This window comes from Ursus arctos, unplaced genomic scaffold (assembly GCF_023065955.2).
Source record: "Ursus arctos isolate Adak ecotype North America unplaced genomic scaffold, UrsArc2.0 scaffold_29, whole genome shotgun sequence".
NCBI classification, from domain to species: Eukaryota; Metazoa; Chordata; class Mammalia; order Carnivora; family Ursidae; genus Ursus; species Ursus arctos.
This window is the reverse complement of record NW_026622974.1, coordinates 32,706,593-32,729,072: the sequence shown is the minus strand read 5'-3', so window position 1 is coordinate 32,729,072 and position 22,480 is coordinate 32,706,593. Positions and strand designations below refer to the sequence as shown.

The 22,480-nt window shown below is 38.1% G+C and overlaps 2 protein-coding genes across 7 annotated transcripts in view; one reads left to right on the top strand and one right to left on the bottom strand.

Annotated features, from left to right (window-relative positions):
* TTK (TTK protein kinase) overlaps positions 1-8,522 on the bottom strand; it is a 41,094-nt gene extending 32,572 nt beyond the window's left edge. For 4 of the 6 annotated variants that reach the window (XM_057303946.1, XM_057303947.1, XM_057303943.1 and 1 more), the window contains exons 1-4: positions 8,436-8,522; positions 7,094-7,234; positions 2,337-2,559; positions 1,875-1,981 (exon numbers count right to left, since the gene is read on the bottom strand). In XM_057303946.1, coding sequence (XP_057159929.1) covers positions 1,875-1,981; positions 2,337-2,559; positions 7,094-7,232 — 469 coding nt within the window. In that variant the 5' untranslated portion in view covers positions 7,233-7,234; positions 8,436-8,522. Of the gene's footprint in view, positions 1-1,874; positions 1,982-2,336; positions 2,560-7,093; positions 7,235-8,211; positions 8,277-8,363 lie in introns of those variants that run through there. The other 2 variants (XM_057303944.1, XM_057303945.1) reach the window with 2 other exon arrangements.
* A 112-nt stretch (positions 8,523-8,634) lies between these two features.
* ELOVL4 (ELOVL fatty acid elongase 4) overlaps positions 8,635-22,480 on the top strand; it is a 66,120-nt gene continuing 52,274 nt past the window's right edge. The window contains exons 1-2 of the mRNA XM_057303942.1: positions 8,635-8,933; positions 15,366-15,442. The gene's annotated coding sequence lies outside the window, so the exon portion shown is untranslated. The remainder of the gene's footprint in view (positions 8,934-15,365; positions 15,443-22,480) is intronic.

The following is a 22,480-nucleotide window of genomic DNA, read 5'->3' as shown; positions in this document are numbered from 1 at the left end:
ATAGAACAGAAACTTAAGTTAGTAAAAGGGAAAACTAAGCCCTAGATGTTACTATAGTCCCAAGAACACCAAACTATTACAATGCAGTATAATAAATATCGTTCATGACAACATTTAATTAAGGTCGACATCTTTTGCTAAAGGGAATCCTCTATCAAAAGGATTCATATATTAAAAAGTAATAACGAAGATTAGTCTTTAGCTACCAGACTTAGCTATACCATCCCAAAAATGCAAGTAATTTAGACTACTATAATTATCTGACTACAAATAAATCACCAAATTTCAGTTGAAACTTAATATATTTTGTCTAGAATTTGATTTACAAATATCAAATGTATACACCATGGATCATATGGAATGTGTAATCAGCACCTATGGGAGCGACTCAGCTATGCTATGCACTTGGCACTTCGGATTTAAAAATGATTAAGAGATGACCCCTAGTTTCTGACAACTTACAAATTTTAAGAATATAAATATATCTGATAGTGGCTAAGTATACATTTATTCAGAGTAGTGGCATTTCAGGATTTGAACATTTTAGAGCAGAAGAAGAAAGGCAGGCTTAGATAAGAACTAGTAATTAGGGAGCTTAATAAGGTTATAGACCCCTTGGAGAGTCTGATAAAAACTATGGAATGTCCTCCAATGTTACAAAAATATACAAACACACCAAACTACACACACGATTTCTAAGATGTGCATATTTCCTGAGAGCCTATTCATAACCTTTTTCAAAATAATGACAATTTTGACCTTGAGGCCACTAGTACATTGCAGTGATAAAGCTTTCTTTTTTACAAATACCAAAATTTGAGATTTTCAGTATTTATATGTTCTAAAGATAAAATTTATAGTTGCTATTGATAGGCCATAATACTTCAACAAATGTTTTAAGTAAAGTGGAGTGAGAGGGTATTAAAGGCCTGGCCAAATTTACTCTAATAAGCAAGGAGTAATCAATTTTCCTAGGCAGAAAAGGAATGATATTTTTTAAAGTCACCTGACAGTCACAGGATGTGTTAGAGATGATTCAGATAATTAGGACTCAGAAATATTATAAGTAAAAGTTCAGGGTTTTCAAACCATTCCCTGGGTTTTTACAATGCTTTTTTCCAACCTCAATCCTGGGAAATACACTCCAGTGACTGAGTGCTGCTTTGGGCACCATGATGGGGATTCTGGCTGAGCCAAACCAATACTGATGGGTGCATCACTTGTAGTAAATGGGATCAGGGTTGGAACAGAGGGAAAATTAGAAATGTGAGGCTAGAGGGCAGACTGACATGGATCCAAAAGCCCCAGAAAATGAGAAAAAGACTAAAGAATGGGTAGGCTAAAAACGTCTGAGGAAGAGATTGCCACAGTTCTATCCAAAAAGCCCAGACTATGCAAGAATCAAATGAACAAGAAATAAAAGCTTCTACAGCAGTTTGCTTTTCTTTTTAATTAAAAAGGGGAACTATCAATTAATGCTACAATTATATTTTGATATATATTTCAGTATTATGAAACCATAGCATAAGGAAAGTTTATCTAAGTGCTAACTTAAGTATCTAGTATCTTTCTATCACACGAGTATTCAGTGAAAAAGCCACCTTCCTTTAGACATTTCCTGAATCTAATTAATAGCACAAATATGATGTTCATGCTTATTTCCCTGGATTATGCTCTACAAGTAGAAAAGCTAGTATAACAAATATTCTCTGCATTTACACTTTGTGGCATTCTTCCCCCGTATTCTCATCTGATCAACTTCCATGCCTTTTGCCTCAAATTTCTACATCATATGGGTGATTTAACATTACAATGTGAGTTACAGCAGGAAGTTATCTATTACTTAAAATTTGCACTTGACATTTTCAAATTACCTTGTGATAGTTCAAACTGTGCAAAAGATATATGAGCAAAAGCAAATTTCTTGCAGTTTGCTCTGGCCATCTGAAAGTAGTCACGGGCATCATCTGGCTCCTGAATACTGTAATAAAGATTTTAGAGTCAAATTTTAAGAAAAAGGACAAAGCTTAAGTTTGATAACTCCTTATTCAATTTCCCAAGCGACATGGGATATTGTTTTTTTCTGTGTGTAAAATTAAATACTATTACGTTAGTTTTTAAAATCTTTTCAGGCAGAGTCCAAAATAAGTAACTTTTGTGGAAATAACGTACAAAGTAAACAGAGTTTACAATACTCACGTGTTAATTATAAACAAAAGGATTTGGTTAAAAAATATTAATTTTCTGCCAATTAATCCTGACATGTTTCTTTTTATAATGTAGTTATGTGCTATGTAATGTACTTAGTTAAATGTAGTTAAAAAGTGAATACTTACGCTTTTAATTCAGCAAATCTCACTTGAATTTGAGCAAAACTCTCATTTTGGCCATATTTATCTGGAGGAAGGGCTTCAATTGCTTGACTGTAACGACCAATCAATTTATTTAAAAGAACATCATTTAGGGGAACACTGTTTTTCTCTAGTTTGAGCAACAAATTCAACCAGTCCTCTGGGTTGTTTGCCATCATCATAATTTGGTTAACAGTTCCCGAGTTATCTGAATAAGAGAAACAAAATATACCACAACAAATGCCAACTTGAACTTTCCTTTCAAATTAGTTAATAATTTATATTCTTAGTATAAATGTACATAAGCTCCTTAAAACACTTTAAAACTTTAACAATTCACATAAATATAAGCAACTATTTACTGCATATATGTCTTTATAAGAGTTTATTTTACTCCTAAAATTATATATTTTGAAGGAAAGAAAAACTTTGGAGATAAGTTTTATAAGTAGCTTTTAAAAAGACCATATGTAAAAATTTTATGCTCTAGCAGCATAATTCTGTTTTGGCACCCTAACTATCCAAAGAAAACCTAAGCATCTCCCACCACTACCCGTAACAACTTTGTTAGGAAATTCTTCATCAATGACTTATTCATTTAAAATTTTAAAACTTATTGCCCCATTCCTAACATAACCTTCTTTACAACCTCATCCATCCAACATTATATCCATATACCTCAAACTTACCTTTAACCCATTTAAACAAAACTAATTTATAAAAGATAAGTAACTGGTATGGTTATTTTCTTCTCCGTCCAAGTTACCCATATTTCTCCATAATTTTCATGTTGTAATTTTTTTTTAACTTTTTTTACTGTCAATTGTTTTAAAAAGACACATTGAATTAATGTCAGTCTCCTGTTCAGGATATTTTAGTCATTACTAAACAATAAATTCAGATTTCCCGAGAAACTATCATTCCTTCTATCAGTTTCAGTTGCCTTCAATAAGGGCAAAATCTTTGCTTTTACAAATTACTGTTTCTGCTTTTTACTAAGACAACATATTCATAATTCTGCTTTTTTATTTTTATTTATTTTTATTTTTTTTTTAAAGATTTTATTTGTTTCTTTGACAGAGACAGAGACAGCCAGTGAGAGAGGGAACACAAGCAGGGGGAGTGGGAGAGGAAGAAGCAGGCTCACAGCAGAGGAGCCTGATGTGGGGCTCGATCCCACAACGCCGGGATCACGCCCTGAGCCGAAGGCAGACGCTTAACCGCTGTGCCACCCAGGCGCCCCTATTTTAAATTTAATCAAGCCTGATACTAATTTAATTTTCCTTTTTTTTTTTTTTTTTTTTTACCTCCCTTCCATTGCGCTAACATTAGTCTATAAGAGGTCTAAAAAAACCACTGTGTTGGAACCAGAAAAGTCCCTGAATAGCCAGAGGAATGTTGAAAAAGAAAACCAAAGCTGGTAGGATCACCATTCTGGACTTCAAGCTCTATTACAAAGCTGTGATCATCAAGACAGTATGGTACTGGCATAAAAACAGACACATAGATCAAGGAACAGAAGAGAGAACCCGGAAATGGACCCTCGACTCAATAGTCAACTAATCTTCAACAAAGCAGGAATGACTATCCAGTGGAAATAAGACAGTCTCTTCAACAAATGGTGTTGGGAAAATTGGACAGCTCCATGCAGAAGAATGAAACTGGACCATTTCTTTATGCCACACACAAAAAATAGACTCAAGGTGGATGAAAAACCTAAATGTGAGACAGGAATCCATCAAAATCATAGAGGAGAACACAAGCAGCAACCTCTGTGACCTCGGCCATAGCAACTTCTTGCTAGACACATTTCTAAAGGCAAGGGAAACAAAGGCAAAAATGAACTACTGGGACTTCATCAAGATAAAAAGCTTCTGCACAGCAGAGGAAACAGTCAACAAAACCAAAAGACAACTGACAGAATGGGAGAAGATATTTGCAAATGTCTTATCAGATAAAGGGCTAGTATTCAAGATCTATAAAGAATTTATCAAACTCAACACCCAAAGAACAAATAATCCAATCAAGAAATGGGCAGAAGACATGAACAGACATTTCTCCAAAGAAGACACTCACATGGCCAACAGACACATGAAATACTGCTCAACATCACTTGGCATCAGGGAAACACAAACCAAAACCACAATGAGATATCACCTCACACTGGTCAGAATGGCTAAAATTAACAAGTCAGGAAATGACAGATGTTGGTGAGGATGTGGAGAAAGGGGAATCCTCTTACACTGTTGGCGAGAATGCAAGCTGGTGCAGCCACTCTGGAAAACAGTATGGAGGTTCCCCAAAAAGTTGAAAATAGAGTTACCCTACAGCCTAGCAATTGCACTACTGGGTATTTATCCCAAAGATACAAATGTAGTGATCCGAAGGGGCACCTGAACCCTATGTTTCTAGCACCAATGTCCACAATAGCCAAACTATGGAAAGAGCCCAGATGTCCATCAACAGATGAATGAATAAAGATGTGGTGTGTGTATACACAGATACACACACACACACACACACACACACACACAATGGAATACTACTCAGCCATCAAAAATGAAACCTTTTTAAAAAAGATTTTATTTATTTATTTGTCAGAGAGACAGCACAAGCAGGGGTTGCTGCAGGCTCCCCGCTGAGCAAGGAGCCCGATGTAGGACTTGATCCCAAGACCCTGAAATCATGACCTGAGCCGAAGGCAGATACTTAACTGACTGAGCCACCCAGGCATTCCCCCAAAAATGAAATCTTGCCATTTGCAATGACGTGGATGGAACTAGAGGGTATTATGGTAGCAAAATAAGTCAATCAGAGAAAGACAATTATCATACAATCTCACTCATATGTGGAGTTTAAGGAACAGAACAGAGGATCACAGGGGAAGAGACGAAAAAATAAAACAAGACAAAACCAGAGAGGGAGACAAACCATAAGAGACTCTTAAGCGTAGGAAATAAACTGAGGGTTGCTGGAGGAAAGAGGGGTAGGGAGATGGGGTAACTGGGTGGTGGACATTAAGGAGGGCACTGAAGTAATGAGCACTGGGTGTTATAGAAGACTGATTCATCACTGACCTTTACTTCTGAAACTAATAATACATTATATGTTAATTAATTGAATTTAAATAAAATTTAAAAAACAAAAACACTGTGTTTGCAAATGAACTCCTCATGCCTCTGAGCACTCCATTCTTTCTTTACTCAGAACTTAAATTGTGTCTTTATTGTGTTAGTATTTATTTGAAGCCAAACATATTTTACAGTGCAGTGTAGTGATTACATAAATTCTTGTCACCTAGAAACCAAGGTTTTAATCTTTGGATTTCCCTCAATACTTATGATAATGTCTTATATCCCAGTTATCAATATATATTAAGTATTTACAGTTTTGACCAAGCTAAGAATTTTATTATTTCTTTTTAAAGATTTTATTTATTTGAAAGAGAGAGAGAGCACGTGAGAGAGAGCACAAGTAGGGGAGAGGCAGAAGGAGAGGGAGAAGCGGGCTCCCCCCCAAGCAGGGAGCATGATACAGAACTCGATCCCAGGACCCCAGGATCACGGACCTGAGCGGAAGGCCACCCAGGCGCCCCTAGCTAAGAATTTTAAATAAGTACTCATCTTGGTGTGTGCAAGCTTTAACATTATTTTAAGTACATAATAAAGTATGGTAATATTCCACTAAGACTTTGCTTAACACCAAAATGACTATTTTCTAGGTTGTTTCAAGTTAATATGATCTACCATCATGACTAGATTTCAGGTTCTTCCAATTCTTGTCAATCCCTCATCCATTTAATAGTCAGTATAGATATAACAAATTTATCCAAAGATCACTTTTCAAACAACCTCAATAATCTGAAATATAAAAAGAATTAGGCTTCTGAGCTAAATGTTCATAAAGCTAGGGTATTAAACTTTGGGCACTTTTACTCATTCATCATCCAATAAAAATTTGAGTATCTACCACATGTCAGGCACCACTCTAAGCCCTGTAGATAAAACAAAGCAGATAAAAATCATTCCTTCACAGAGCTCACATTCTAGTGGAGAAGACAGAAAACAAATAAATTCATGAGTAAATTAGATATAAGGTGATTAATGCTGTCGAGAAAAATAATACAGGGAAAGGATACACACGCTCACACCAGCAGGCTGCTATTTTAAATAGGTGGGTTAGGAAAGGCCTCACTGAAAGGACCTGTGAACAGACCCGGAAAAGCTAAGAGTAGGCAGATAATCTTGGGAATGGTGTTCAAAGCAGAGAGCAAGAACAAAGGCACTGGTCTAGCATATAGGAGAGATAGCAGGGAAGTCACTCTCGTGGAACAGAGTAAGGAAGGGAAAAGAGATTTAAAGGGGGAGTCGTAGGAAGATTCTCCCCAATCAAAAATGGAGTGTCTGACTTTAAGTTTCTACGTAATTTCATTAAGATTCATGACATTTTCTCAGTTTGCAGCAAAAAAGGAATGGAAAAAAATGGCATATCTACTGATGGCAGACATATCAACAGAAATAACAGCTGATAGTAATGGAAGAGTTAAGAGCACACTGTAGTCAGTTTCCGTCTCTAAGAAAGCAGAAAATTGTGGGAACATTTCCACACAGAAGGGTTAAAATATAAAGTATTTGTAGTCTAATCGGTAAGCAACAATTACTGAGAAAATTACATTTATGAAATGCAAGTGGTTAACACTTCATACTTTCACCTTAGCCGGCACTCAAAGAAAAGGAACTCACCTGTAGTATCAGCAGAGACTTTACTCAAGCTTAGCTCATCAGTAAGGTCTTCATTTTTAAATTTATTTTTAATATCTCTTACTTTGTTCATTATAGAATCAATTGTCAATTCTCTGCCACTTAAATCCTCAGCCTCCATTTCTAGGGCCAAAAAAAAAAATCATTCCTTTTTACTATCATTAAAGAAAAAGAAATGTTTCAACTAGCCTTTTAGAACCCAAAAGTCGAAAGCATTAGTTACACGAACACATCTAAACACAGATATTATCAGAGTAGTATTCATGAAACTATGTGCATAAAAACAACAGCACATCCTTGTAATTTGTCCAGCAAGGTTTCCAATAGGCCAGATACACCTTTTCTTCCCAAAAGAACTTCAACGAAGCCATTGCACAACACAGAAATTGCTGCCTTCCTTGCTTTCAAACTTTCCATTTTTCTTCCACACTTTCCTTTCACTCTTTTTCCAGAATTATTTCCTCTGGGCCATTTGCAAATTCAGTCATCTTTTTTTTTAAACGTGAGGTAATGGTTGCTTGAATTCTGGTAGTGACATATAGACATAAAGAATATTTTTGATAATGAAAACCATTTTTTTATTCACCTGCTGTATGCGAGTAAGCCTGCACATTGCGCTTTCAAAGCAGAATATATACACATTATTGCCTTTTACTGATAAATGAGATATTTACAAGGCTTGTTCTTATGCCTATCTGGCAGAATTATGATTTGCTCTCTTAATCATTCTAAAACCAAAAATCCACTGTATTCTTATAGCATTGAGTACTTGCTCATCAGCACGGTGGTGATGTTGCAAAGTGTCTGCAGTCGTTCTTCCTGTAAATCTCAGGTTTGTGATTCTCAGACATTTACCCAGTAGCCCAGGATAACGGATATCAATGACGCCCCTGACCTCGAGTTTGACAATAAAAAGGGGCGATAAGGTGGGCAGCTAGATACCACTATTTGAAGTCCGGTTCAAAAGGTAACTGTCACCGTCTCCTCCCCCTGTTCTAAAACATCAGAGAAGAGGGCGTTTCCTTTGGAAGACGATTTCATTTCCCCCAAAACTTTCCCCAGGTGCCCGCCAAGCCCTCTTCAGCGAGGTACACACCCACCTCTTGTTTCCTGGGTTCTCAACAAAATCTTCCTGACCACCAGCTGGATTGGCGGAAGCAGGGACACCTCCCCTCCCCCTTCAGTTCGTTTAGCCGCGCCCTACGTCTTTTACCAGGCTCTGAGTCCTCCCCGCCTCGCCCTCACCACTCACCGGCCCTCGCGGCTAAAGAGCCCACACACCGGCTGCCGCCGTTCCTCGGCGTGCCCGCGAGCGAGAACTCACCGCCAGAAAGCGCAGTTGGGAGGAAAAGATGGAATCCAGATCCCTCTCCTCAGACACGTTTGAATTTCCCCGCCGCTATCGTCGCGACTGCCTATAGGTCAGTTCTAGTCACGTGCAAGCGTCTGCCGTGATTGGCTTGTGTGCGTCAGCACCGCCCCGCTCCCTGCGATCCGCCAGTTCCGCCTTAGGAGGTTCCTGCGCTCTGACTCCACCCGATGGGCGCGGGCGGTACCTAGGTGCTGGTATTTGGTAGGCGTTCCCCGGTGTCAGTAGGCCAGTTTTCCTGCCCTTTCCCGTTTAACCGGGCCAGATTTTTGCAGGGGAGGGAGCCACCCCTGGGCGGAGCTATCAGGTGAGAGGAAAATAGTGACGGGGACCGTTGCTCCCAGCATCAGGACTTAAAAGCTGCCCTGTGATTTGGCCTTTGCCGCCGCGCTGCCACCGATTCCGTCCTTCGCCCTCCCCACTGCCCGACTTAGGGAGGATATGGCAAGAAAGGTTCGTTCGCAGAGCTACCTTCCACTCTGCGGCTTGCGCAAGAATCTCGGTGCTTTTCGTCCTTGAGCTCGCATTTGTGCCTTCCTGCTGTCTTAAAATAACTCCGCGCTTCGTCTTCAAGCCAGGGCCCTCCCCTTTGTCAGAATTTACAAGCCCGCCTGGATTGCGGTGGCGTGAACTGGCCTGATCTGCCTCCTCGCTCCGAATTTGTCCCATTTAGGAGCTCAGGTGCCCTCAGGGAAAGGGTACCTCCCTACTAATCTACCTTCGCTGGGCCTCTACTGTTAAAGTGGCTTTGTGGTTCAAGGCAACGCTTTCTCTTCTCTGCCAGTCCGAGAGATGTCTTTATTGTACCAGCGTTAGAACATATGGTGTATGGTAGAATGGCCTGGTTGGTTTTGTGTATGTGTAGGAAATGAGCTACAGCTGTCACTTGTTAACTCCAAAACTGTCCTTAGCACCCTCGCATTCCCAGCTCTGGCTAGCCACTTAACCAGCGGGAAAGCCCTTCCTCACTTACTGCATCTTATCATATCTACTGGCTATGTATTTTTACCCATCACGTCACTCCTTTGCTCAAAACCCTCCAGAGCTCCCTTTCTCACCCAGAATAAAAGCCATAAGTCCTTAAGATGGTCTAGAGCTGTACTGTTCAAAATGGTAACTACTAGCTACATAGGCTATTGAGCACTTGAAAGGTGGCTAGTGCGTCTGAGGAACTGAATTTTTAAAATAATTAGGTTCATTAAAACGTTCTGGGCAATTATTGGAAGACTTTTAAGTATGTTTAGAACCTGAGTATGTGAATCTACTTTTTCAAATGTAAATCTTGTGAGATGTAAATGCAGATTAAGTACTTTCTGTGAAAGTGCTTATATGTTGTAAATATAAATATTGTATTTTGAAGACTTAGTATGAAAAAATATATTAGATAATATAAATATTGATCACAGTTTGAAATGATATTTTTATATATTGTATTAAATAAGATATATTATTAAAATTGATATCCCCTGTCACAGACCAGAGGAGACTAAGGAGATATGACAACTAAATGCAATACGGTATCATGGATCGGACCCTGGAACAGAAAGTGGACATTAATGGGCAAACTGATGAAATCCAAATAGTAGATAACTGTGATTTAGTTAATAGTAATGTACCAGTGTTGGTGTCTTAATTTTGACAAATGTATCACAGTAATATAAGACCTTAAAAATAGGGAAATTGAGTGAAGAGTATACACCAATTTTCTTTTTTTTTTTTTAAAGATTTTATTTATTTATATGACAGAGAGAGAGAGACAGGCACCGAGAGAGGGAACACAAGCAGGGGGAGTGGGAGAGGAAGAAGCAGGCTCCCAGTGGAGCAGGGAGCCTGATGTGGGGCTCAATCCCAGGACTCCCGGATCACGCCCTGAGCCGAAGGCAGACGCTTAACGACTGAGCCACCCAGGCGCACCTATACACCAATTTTCTGTACTACATTTGCAAACTTGTGTAAACCAAAAATTATTCCAAAATAAAAAATTTAATGAGATTTAATTTCACTTGTTTCTTCTTAGTTTTTTAATATGGTTAATGGAAAATTGACAATTACATATGTGGTTTGCATTGTATTTCCAGCAGTAGTCTATAAAATCCCCTAGTTTCACTTATCTGACATACTTATCTTATTTATTTTCTGACTCTCTACCCACTCCCCCACTAGAATGTAAACTCCATAAGCGCAGGAATTTTTGTCTACTTTGTTGGTTACAGTATCCTAAGTGCTTAGAATGGTATCTGGTACTTTGTAGACACTCAATGAATGTTATGCTAAATACTAACATTTGCAACCATTGTAGTAGTTCAGAATCCTATTTCTTCTACCAGATTTGTAGACTTCTTGAGTACAGTAAACTAACTATGTAAGCTTCCTGTAAGTGCTAAAAGAACCTTTTTACTGTCTCCTACACAATTCTCAGCAACTATTTATTGGCAGGTTATCATTACAAGCTATTCAGAAACAAAAGTAGGTACCATTCTTGGCTAAATGCTTTATTGATTGTTTTCATGGGAGGTATGTAACAATGTGCCATATTGGGATGAATAGTTCCACTGCAGTGTTTAGACATCTACATATGAGGATGTCCATGGCTCTCCTACTTTATCCAGAATCAATGCTTCCGACTTACCTATCCAAAGAGGTTTTGATCCTTAACTGTTGTTCATTCAGGCCATTGGAATCATAGACCAATGAGAAGCCACCTCCAGAGACAAGTAAAGAAATGAACTTGTTCTAGTCAAGATAATATACCATAATTACGAGTTTGTCTTAAAACCAGCTTCATCTGACAGTAAATGAACTTGTTTATTTTCAGTAAGTCTTCCATAATACAATACAATTGACTAAGAGGTTATGATTTCAAGATGGAAAGCTTCACATTTTTTTTACACAAAAGTTTGGACCATGTAACTTTGCCATTATCATCATGTCACTTTGGTTTTGTTGTTGTTGTTGTTTTTGGTTTTTTTTATTTTTTACTTTTTAAAGATTTTATTTATTTATTTGACAGAGAGAGAGACAACCAGCAAGAGAGGGAACACAAGCAGGGGGAGTGGGAGAGGAAGAAGCAGGCTCCCAGCAGAGCAGGGAGCCTGACATGGGACTCGACCCCAGGGTCCTGGGATCACGCCCTGAGCCGAAGGCTTTATGACTTTTATGCTTTATGACTGAGCCACCCAGGCGCCCCTCGTCATGTCACTTTGTTGCTAATCTGATGATTCTCTGTTAGTATGGCTGCTTTTTTAAAAAAAATTTCAATTATTGAAGTCATTGTTACATGAATTCACTAAACCCCAAACTTTGGTTCCAGAAACTATTTCCCATACTTGGATTTACTTTGTGCATGTGTGGAAGCTAAATTTCTAATCAATGATAAGTTTTCACAGAATGTAATCAGTTATGCACTGCTTTACAGTGATTTATTCTAGGGTTAAAAATTTATTAGTATACCTGCTTTGGGTGCATATAGGAATGGTGTGAACCTATAAGAATGATGAGAGCCTGTAAAAATAATAGCAGGAAAGGGACATGCCACAGAATGGACCAAGCCTTTTCCAAAAGAAAGAAGAGGGCGGGGGCAAGGGCAGCTTAAAGAGTACTTCAGGATTATGAAGAGAAATGGCAATGACAGTTTAGATTATGTTCTGACCAAGGAAAACAGCAGTGACAGTTTGGGACTACTACTTGGACACCGGGTATTATTTAGTTATTCAAGTAAGACTCCTATTTTTCTTTTTTCTCCATCATGGATAATAGCATTCAAACTGACAATCTTAAAAACAAATATGGTTGAGGCACCTAGGTAGCTCAGTCGATTAAGCATCTGACTCTTGATTTGGGCTCAGGTCCTTATCTTAGGGTCCTGAACTTAAGCTCAGTGTTAGGCTTTGCTCTGGGTGTGGCCCCTGCTTGAGATTCTCTCCCTCCTTCTCCCTCTGCCCCTCTTCTCTCCCACTCTCTAAAAAAATAAAAAAAGAATGAAAGAAAGAAAGAAAGAAAGAAAGGGAAAGAAAGAAAAGAAGAAAAGAAAAGAAACCCCCCAAAACAAAAAACAAATACAGTTGAAACTCTTACCAGGTGAAGCTGTATAAGAAAGATTTAAATTTCATTAAAATTTTCTGACACAATGACTTTTTTAAAAAATTTTAACCATATGTTTTCAATCTCATCTATATAGAAGGAACCTCACAAAGCTGCGTAATATACTGAAGGTAATAAGCAGAATATTGAAAAAAATTGCATTATAGTTTGTTGGCAGTTTCTGAAAAGTCATGATAAATAACAATGATGGAAAATCAGAAATGGACAAATGGCTCTTTTTAAAAAAAGGTAAAATTTGGAAGCTATAGTTCTGTGTTATCTTGATGTGGATTTTTAGTTCAATTCTGGAGTATAGAATTGTTTGGAAGCAGAGATCTGCGATACCAATATGAATTCATTAAGAAAAAGCCATATAGAATAAACTAAACTCTCATTGTGACAGTTTCTAAATTTAGGGAAGGCAATAAACATAGAATACCTTCATTTTTGCAAAGAAAGTGATAAAGACTGTCTTACTGTTTTTGTGGATAGGAGATGGGTATGTAAGCTCCATGCTGTTAACGTGAGATGATCCTGCAACTCTGAATCATTATTCTCAGGGAACACTGCCTGATGGTTTGAGGAGAACTTCACGTTGATCCCTAGTAGAAGGCCTCACAACTCTATCCCTGCTCTTACTCTAAACTACATGTTTTATCTGTGTGACAAACACACAGAAATAATGTTCATTCATTTTTCACATACTAATTAAAGCAAAAAATGCAAAATGTTAGAAGAGAATTAAAAAGGATAAAATTAATATGAAATTTAATTTAATTTTATTTAATTTAGGTTTATAAAAATAAAATTCTCAAATACATAATTACAGTCCAGCCAAGATGGGGAAACACAGTCCAGATTTATTCTCTGGAAACAAAAGCTGAACAAAATAAATGAAATAAACATTTTCAAGCATTAGCTACCAGACAGCATAGGACAATGATCCCTAAGGGCAAGGAAACAAACAAATGAGCCCTGACATCGTCTCTGCATTAGTGCCTGAAGAGAGTTTCCAAGATGCAGTATAGGAAGGGGGAAAGCCATAAGTTAAGGAGATGGGAGTTCGGATGGCCAAGGCAGCTAAAGTTCACAGGGCAGAGTACCAGGAAAAAAAAGTGAGCAGGACAGGAGAGAATTCTGGAAATCTACAGAGAAGCCTCTTGAGGCTCTGGCTTAGTACCAATGAGTGCATGTCTTATTTTCCCCCAAGGCCAGTGGAAAATAATAGCTGACAGGATCAGAGGGAATAATCTCTAGAGCCCATAAAAAACAAGGGATAGTTCATGTTCACAGAGCATCAGACGAAGGACTTATACATCGCCTCAGTACTGGAGCAAAACTAGCCCTAAACTACAAACTGCACTGGTCCAGCCTAACAAAACGTAGGAGCAAGCCTTAAAAGAATCAAGTTGTTTCCACATGATTTAACTGAACCCCAAAACAAAGCTTAAGAAGATGTATAGAAATACAAGAAAATCCAATCAGATCCAATTCACAATGTCTGACATGTAATTGACAACATTACCAGTTGTTCAAAGAAGCAGGAAAATGAGTGGATTAAACAACAGAAATCTATTTTCCCACAGTTCTGGAGGCTGGAAGTCCAAGATCAAGGTTCTAGCAGGATTGGTGTCCACTGAGGCCTCGTTTCTCAGCTTGCAGATGGCCACCTTCTCAGTATGTCCCTCGAATGGCCTTCCTCTGTGTACAGACTGAGAAAAAGAGAGAGAGGAAAGTCTTTTCTTATAAGAACATATCCCATTGGGGGTGTCCATATACATTTTGGATTTTTTTTTTAATTTTATTTATTTGTCAGGGAGAGAGAGAGCACAAGCAGGGGGAGCAGCAGGCAGAGGGAGAAGCAGGCTCTCCACCGAGCAAAGATCCCAATGTGGGGCTTGATCCCAGGACCCTGGGATCATGACCTGAGCCGAAGGCAGACGCTTAACCGACTGAGCCACCCAGGTGTCCCACATTTTGGATTTTAATATATGAATTTTAGGGGACACAAACATTCAGTCCATATATAATATATATATGTCAGCATATATAGTGACTAATATAGTTAAAACTATATACATAAATGTAATTATGCAAACATATATATGTATATATACTATATACATATACACACACACATACATTTCTTTGATTGTGGGTGAATGGATGAAAGTAAAATAAACATAAATGAGAAATCCCATTAGGAAGCCCCAAATATTTTCAAAATGCTTAGGAGATACTTTGAAGATGGAGCTGTGTTCCATATTTTAGCCTTCTGGTGACTCAGTCTTTCCTACCTGCTAATTAAGCCTTCTGTTTCTCTGAAAAATCCATGTTCCTCCACTATTTCTGAGAGTCCCTTGGGTTTTGGACATGTGTTCATATATAAGAACAGACAGCCAGTGTGCCTGGGTGGCTCAGTCAGTTAAGCATCTGCCTTTGGCTCAGGTCGTGGTCTCAGGGTCCTGGGATCGAGCCCCTCGTTGGGCTTCCTGCTCAATGGGGAGTCTGCTTCTCCCTCTCCGTCTCCCTCTGCACCCCCTGCACCCCACTTATGGTGTCTCTCTCTCAAATGAATAAATAAAATCTAAAAAAAAAAAAAACCAGGCAGCCACTACATAGTATTTGAATTGTCTTCCTTTGGCTGCTCCAATCATTCTTCTCAGGGTCCTATCAGGTCTGCAGGACATCTCTGCCCTTTTTCCTGTTATCTTACTATTATTAAGACTTTTAAATTACAAGTTTTATGTGTATGTTGACAAATTACTCAACCTATGGCTTTTTTTTTATTTTTTATTTTTTTAGTGGGCTCCACACTAGGGCTTGCGTCACAACCCTGAGATCAAGATCTGAGCTAATATCAAGAGTCGGATACTTAACTGGTGAGCCACCCATGTACCCCCAACATAGGACTGTTCTAATGTGAAAGGTAGGCCTATAAAAGTTTCACCACCATGAACCTCCTGGGAGGGGCAGCTGCTAGACAGTTAGTCTTGGATGGAAATCCTCCAGCAAAAAGGAGGAAACCAAGTGTCTCAGGGAGTGCCCCATTTTACGTCTCCCGAGGGAGTAAGCAGGAGTGCAGATATTTGAGTCAATGCAGAGACACCACACGTTAGTGCGAAGAATGGACTTGGTGATAAGTCATTGAATAGTGCCAGCTGACATTTTCTCAGGACCAGCTCTTCAGAATTTAAGTTTCTTGAGAACTGAGAGAGAGTACCGTTAGCAAATGGAAATGGAAATAAAAATCTCAGCACCTGTGACTGTAATGTCTAGGATTATGACTGTGCTTTGCTTATAACATCCATAGCCGTCCTAGTAACCAAAGCAAGAGGCCATGCTCCTAACCAAAGTCCAAGGCCCTGTATTGTTTGGCCCTTCCCGATTCTCTTCACATTCTCCTCTCTCACTAAGCTCTAGCTCACTGGCTTCCTCTCAGTTCCTTGAACACACTGAATTTTTTCTCACCTAAGGGCCCTGCCTTTTATTGTTGCTTTTACCTGGAACACTCATCTGCAGATCTCCGGCGGTTGGCTCTTTTCCATCTTTTAGATTCCTGTTCAAAAATTACCTCTTCAGTGAGGCCTTTCAGTTGTCTGTCATCATGTCACTATGCTTATTCCCTTCCCTGTACTTAGCCCTATCTGTAGTTATTTATCTTTTATTGATCTTTGTGTTTATAACTTATTATCCTTGTGTTTATTATCTACTCCTACCAAGAAAGCATTTTGAAACTAAAATCCTTCCTTGTTTATTTATTCATTATTATGCCCAAAACATTGAATGATACCTAGCATATTATAGGAAGTTAATAAAAATTGTTGAATGAATAAATAGATGAATCTGTGTTGCCCACCAGGCTAAGAGGTCTGTAAGGACTTGATTAAAATATGTTTTGCACACTATGTACTATATCCCCCTGCACAAAGGATATACTTAATAAATATGTGCTGAATAAAAATGAAAGAAAAATAATAAGTCAAGGGGAACTATTAAAAACCTAAGAGACTAAGCCATTTTGACCAGATGGTAGTTAAATGTAGCTGCATTTTCCATCTGTGGTTATTGTGAGCCTGCATCTATCTCTAAAGGGACCTTGCCAGCCTGTAGGTGCATTCAGGGTCACGGTCATTTGAAGACGACTCAGATTTTAGATCTTATTACCCTAGTTGCATAAAGCTGATCCTCAACCCCTAAGGATGCTCCCTTTAGCATTTCTGAGAGTCGTAGGGGATGTCTTACTTGTGATTGGAGATACAGATACCTTACTAGATACCACATTTCTCCTCCAACGGTCACCACAGCTTTCCCGGATCCTGTTCCCCCAAGCGTCTCATTCTTCACCCTGTTCCTAATCCACTGAGTACAAAGGATGTCACCACACATGCTGCAATTCTTAAAAGTTTGCAGAACCAAAACTTGGTGATCTACGGCAAATTGGGGTTATCTGCCTCCAATTGGTAACATTCATTCTGAGGGGTCAAAAGCAATGCAATATATCTGTGTGCATGCCTTCATGTTTTATGAAGTGTTCAGTGAATGTTCTTCCATTTTTTACTTATCATGCTCATTTGATGTAGACCCAGACAAGAAATGTATGGGACGGGACTAAGAACAGGTGTGATAGTCATAAAGGTATACTCAGAATCTCTTTTCTCCTCTGATGACTAGGGGTTTGATACTTGGGACTCCATTAGGTCTCCATCCTTCCACCCTTAGGATGAATTCTTTTCCATTAGACTCTCTATAGCCCCCTCTCAATTTGACTTCTGTCAGAATATCTCACAATTTACCCCAAATGCCTGGTAGTCGAGCAGGAGATAAAACTCAAGCTTTTTCCATAGGCTCTTCAGGCCCCAGGAAAATAGGCTGGTCACAAATTTCCCAGACATGTTCGGACAGGTGTGAGCCTACAGGAGCTGCACCTCAGGTCTGTTATCCTGATGCACAGGAAAATCTTCAAATGAACTCAGCAGTGACAAGCTTTCAAATCACATAAAGCTATCCCACACCCTTGGTAAGAAAGCAGCCAGCAGCAACAGAAGCCATAAGGTGGCAGCAAGAGCAATTTAAAGGCCACCAAAGGGAACATAGAAGTCAATCACACCAAAGGATGTTCTATCAAGGGCTGGAAGGAATTTGGGCTTTCAATAATTCTGCTGTAATTCCTCCATGATACTCCTCAAATTGGAGACATGGGTTACTTGTTAATATATATTGACCGAAAGGATATACACAGCATTAAAATAGTTGCTTTATTTGGATGATAGAATTGTCGTGCTTTTTCAAAAAAAATTTTAGTCTTTATACTTCGTTACTCTGTTTTCACAATTAAAGGGCCAAGGAGTAAGTGAAGATTACTGTTATATCTCTGTGAGCCTAACTATTCTAAGATCATCATCTCAACAATAACCTCTTGTTCAAACCAAGAATTAATAATTAATTCTAATTCCTTGTCCAGTTTGTGAAATGTGTATGTTAAAAGCCATAATGCAATTCAAATTCACAAATTCAAAAGTGCAAGAACTACCATATTTGTTTATAATCTATAAATCACTTGAAAGCCAACTCCATGCTCCATTTTTATAGGCTGGTGGAAAATTCAGTGATAATTGGGGTTCCACCCACCCAAGGCTGTACCTGTGTCTTGTGTTTGACTAAGACTCTAGGGGGCTCCAGTCATCAGTCATGTGCTCACAGTGATTACTGAAGAACTACTGGGACACTTCCAGGGAATCTGCTGCTTTGGGTCCACATTCAGGGTCCTGGAATCATCCGCAAGGCTGATAGTACCTGTACTGAAGGTACAGTGTTCTGAGCGCGCCCAGAAAGAAGCCAGCTCCTCTGGGAGTCTTGCCATTTCTTGCCTGTGAGGCAAGGAAATACTAAGGGACTGGTCACCTGTCTGGAATGGATAATTCCAAAAAAGCCATCAATGTGAATTCCTAGAGAACATTTGTAACAACTAAAACACATATAATTAACTTTGTAACACATAGCTGTGAGGATAAACATAATAAACAGTATTCTGAAATTCTAAAATAATTTCTGCAGATTAAATATAATGTACAGAATAGTTAAAGTCTTTTCCTATCTATTTATTGATCCTATTTAGAATTATCTTCTAATTGTGTTGCCTGGGAGGGGCCTGCATTAACTTATTATCTGAATACATAGAGTAACTCAATGCCTTTCCTCAGTTATTAGGAAAATAATTAAATTTTATCCTAATATTTAGGTAGCTGAAGTTTTCTTCTTACATAATTAAATGTGCAACTTTTAGTAACAGGAGCAATGTCTTAATATTTTCATAATGTTCTCTTTTATTTCAAGTCTTAAGAAAGGATTTTACTGACTCTGAGCGCACAGATGTGGCAAGGCATTTATCTGGGGCAAGGAAAAATCACGCACCCATAGCCTCTTGCACAACCATGTGTGCACACAATCTGATTAGAGTACCACTTGCTCCATGGACATCTGGGATAGTGACAGCAGCACCTGTCAGAGGCTCACTCCCTGATTTATCTGATAGGGCAAGGTTACACAGGGAGTGTCCAACAGCCCAACTAGTCCTGTCGGAGTGGAACCCACAGATGGCTGTGGGGGTGAAGAAGGGAGCAACAAGGGTCCTTTTCTGTAAAAACAGTCAAGATGAGAAAATTAAGAGGCACCTTTCCTATCGACTGTAGATGAGCGCAGGAAGGAGAGACAGAAGAAAAGCAGACACTGGTAAATGATAACTTTTTTGACAACATAAGTATCTTAGAGAAAATATGTCATCCGATTTTTTAAAATGAAAGGAGAGAGAGAGAGAAATAGGAATTCAGGGGGAAAATACAGCACTCTTAGTGAGTGAAATTGAGGTTTAAAAAAAAGTAAGTTCCCCTGGAATAGTACTTTAATAAAGTTTGGATATTTAATAATTAGTGATTTAGAGTTCTGAATTGTAGTCGTTTGGGAAAGAAATATATCTTACAATGTAATCACATCAAATAAACCCATATCAATATGTAATGGTAATAGTAATTATAGGAAATTGGTCATAAGTTCCTGAAGGAAATATCAAGAGCAAAACAAAAAATGGTAATGTTTTCTAGTGTAAATAACCTGGAGATTTGCAAAGAGCTTCATTTTGATCCTCGTATCAGTTAATGAAATAGGCATAATATTTTTTTTTCATCATTTTGCAGATAGGAGATTGAAGACTAGAACAGTTTAATGACTTGCCATGGGTTATATGTCTGGAAAATAGCAAAACAAGGATGAGAATTCTGAACTTTTGCTTCCAAGTCCATTTTTATTTCTGCCATAAGTACTATTCATAATTCTATAGTTTTTGTCAGTGAAAATAGTCATTAGTTTTCAGAGTGGAGTGAATAGTCTCATGGACTGTTTAAATAATATGTGAATCAACTTAGTAAACAAGTCTGCTCACAACTTTCCCTTGGGTTCTTCAAGAGCCTTACTCCTCAATCAGCTTAGCTGGCAGGTGGCTGAGTGTGCCTTTCGAAGAGCATTGCTTCTACCTACTCCACCCTTTGACCCAGTTTCTACTAAAAGCTGGCACCATAGCCATGATATTGCGTATAGTTCAGAAGTTTTGAATTGGCTTTAAACCTGTCTCAGCAATTGCCGGCCAGACTATTTAACTTAGTCTGGAAAGGGCAAAAGTAGGAAGACACATATGCAAAAAGAGATTGCTAGGTTCATTCTCTTGCCCACCAATTTCTTATATCCACCCCTTTCCATCCAGACCAAGGTGTAAATGTGCAGATGAGTTAGGCTGGACACTTTAGTTGGGTCACAAAGACCTCGAGAGGGCCATACAAATGTCGTCAACTCTGAAGGCTCCCCAGAAACCATGGAAACTCCATATGATGTGGTTCCATGGAGAATATCCTATTTCACTTAATTCATTATTAAGTGAAATTTTGGGTTACCTTGGGTCTCCCTTACGATCAGAAAAGGTCCACTCCTAATATTTGTGAGCTCCATGGCAAGAGTACAGATAGAGGTCCACAAAGCATATATCTAAATATTTAAATGTTATAGGTCAGGCTAACAAGCTGTAAGATGAAGTATGTTCTCTTCCTACTGAAACAACAGTACATTCATAACAACAAGAATAAAATACATGTTTAAAGCTATGGCTGGCTGTTACTGATAGTTGGCAAAACATAGACGACATTTGAGTTTAATTATTACTCTACATTTTAGGGATTTTTTTGTTGTTGATGGGGCAGAGATGTTTATATTAATAATAACATAAAACTCTATAATTTATAAATTATTTATAATTTGACTCACTCCGTGAATTTATTTTTCTTACTTTCGTCAGAAAAAGATCACTCATTGTATTATTCTAATTAAGATTTTTACATTATTTATGTTCTAGTGATAGTGAAGAGCTAAAAGATTAAAAATTAATTGCAACTATATTAACAGTACAAAATTTGAATGTATTTTCAGCAAAAATTAAAATAAATATAAAAATTAAGATATTTTACATATATTTTTCCAAAAAATCATTTTCTTCTAAAATATTGAAATTATATGTACATTAAAATTAAGTCAAAATACAATTTCTAATCAATGCATATGAAAAAATTTTTAAAAATATTTTATTTATTTATTTGACAGAGAGAGAGCGCAACAGGGGGAACGGCAGGCAGGGGGAGAAGCAGGCTCCCTGCTAAGCAAGGAGCCCGATGCAGGACTCAATCCCAGGACCCGAGACCATGACCTGAGCCAAAGGCAGATACTTAACCAACTGAGCCACCCAGGCGCCTGCATATGAAAAATTTTAATCAAAGTCATTACATAAAGTTGATTTTCTAAATCATTTTTAAACATTTAATTAAATCTTAGTAGACATCTTTATAAAAATAAAACTATCCACCCATTGGCCTTGAGGGCATCATGATAAATGAAAAAGTTCAGACAGACAAAAACAAATGCTGTATGATCTCACTTACATGTGAAATGTTAAAACAAAACAAAAACCCCAAACAAACTCACAGATACAGAGAACAAATTGGTGGTTGTCAGAGGTGGGGATGAGGGGTGGAAAAAATAGGTAAATGTGGTCAAAGGGTAAAAACATTCAATTAAAAAATAAATAAATTCTAGGGATGCAATGTACAGCATACTGACTCTAGTTAATAACACTATATTGTATACTTAAAAGTTGCTAAGAGAGTAGGTCTTAAAAGTTCTCATCATAAGGAAAAGATGTGTAACTATGTATGATGACAGATGTTAACTAGACTTATTCTGGTGATCATTTTGTAGTATGTACAAATATTAAATCATTACGTTGTTCACCTGAAAGTAATATATATCAGTTATATCTCAATTAAAGAAGACTATTCACAATTCTTTAAAGTAATTGAAATTAGTTTTAATAATATATTTTATTTAATGCAAAGTATTAAAATATTGTTCCAACATGTAATCTATAAAACAATAATTAATGAGGTCTTTCACATTCTTTTTTTTCACACTGATTGTGAAAAATTAGATGTCTGTGTTACACGTATAGCAGTTCCCCATCAGACTAGCTACATTTCAGGTGCCCCAACAACCACATGTGGTTAAGTCTACCATATTGGACAGCCACATAAACTGTTACAAACACTATATTAATTGGTAAAGGCCTTCAGACCCATACATTGAAACACAAAGAGAAGCAAGCAAAGGGATGTTCCACACTACTGGGAATGATGTTAAGAGGAAGAACTTGACAAGTTAATTAGTCTTTCTCTAATCTAAGCATTTCTATCACTAAGAATGCTCTGAAGCAGTGTCCATCTCCAGTGTTGGCAGTGGCACAACCCACAAACCCTCAGGGGTGCAGGTGCCTTTTGTTTCAAAGGTCCTAGGATAAAACGTTTGGAGAAACATTTCCTTGGGGCTTG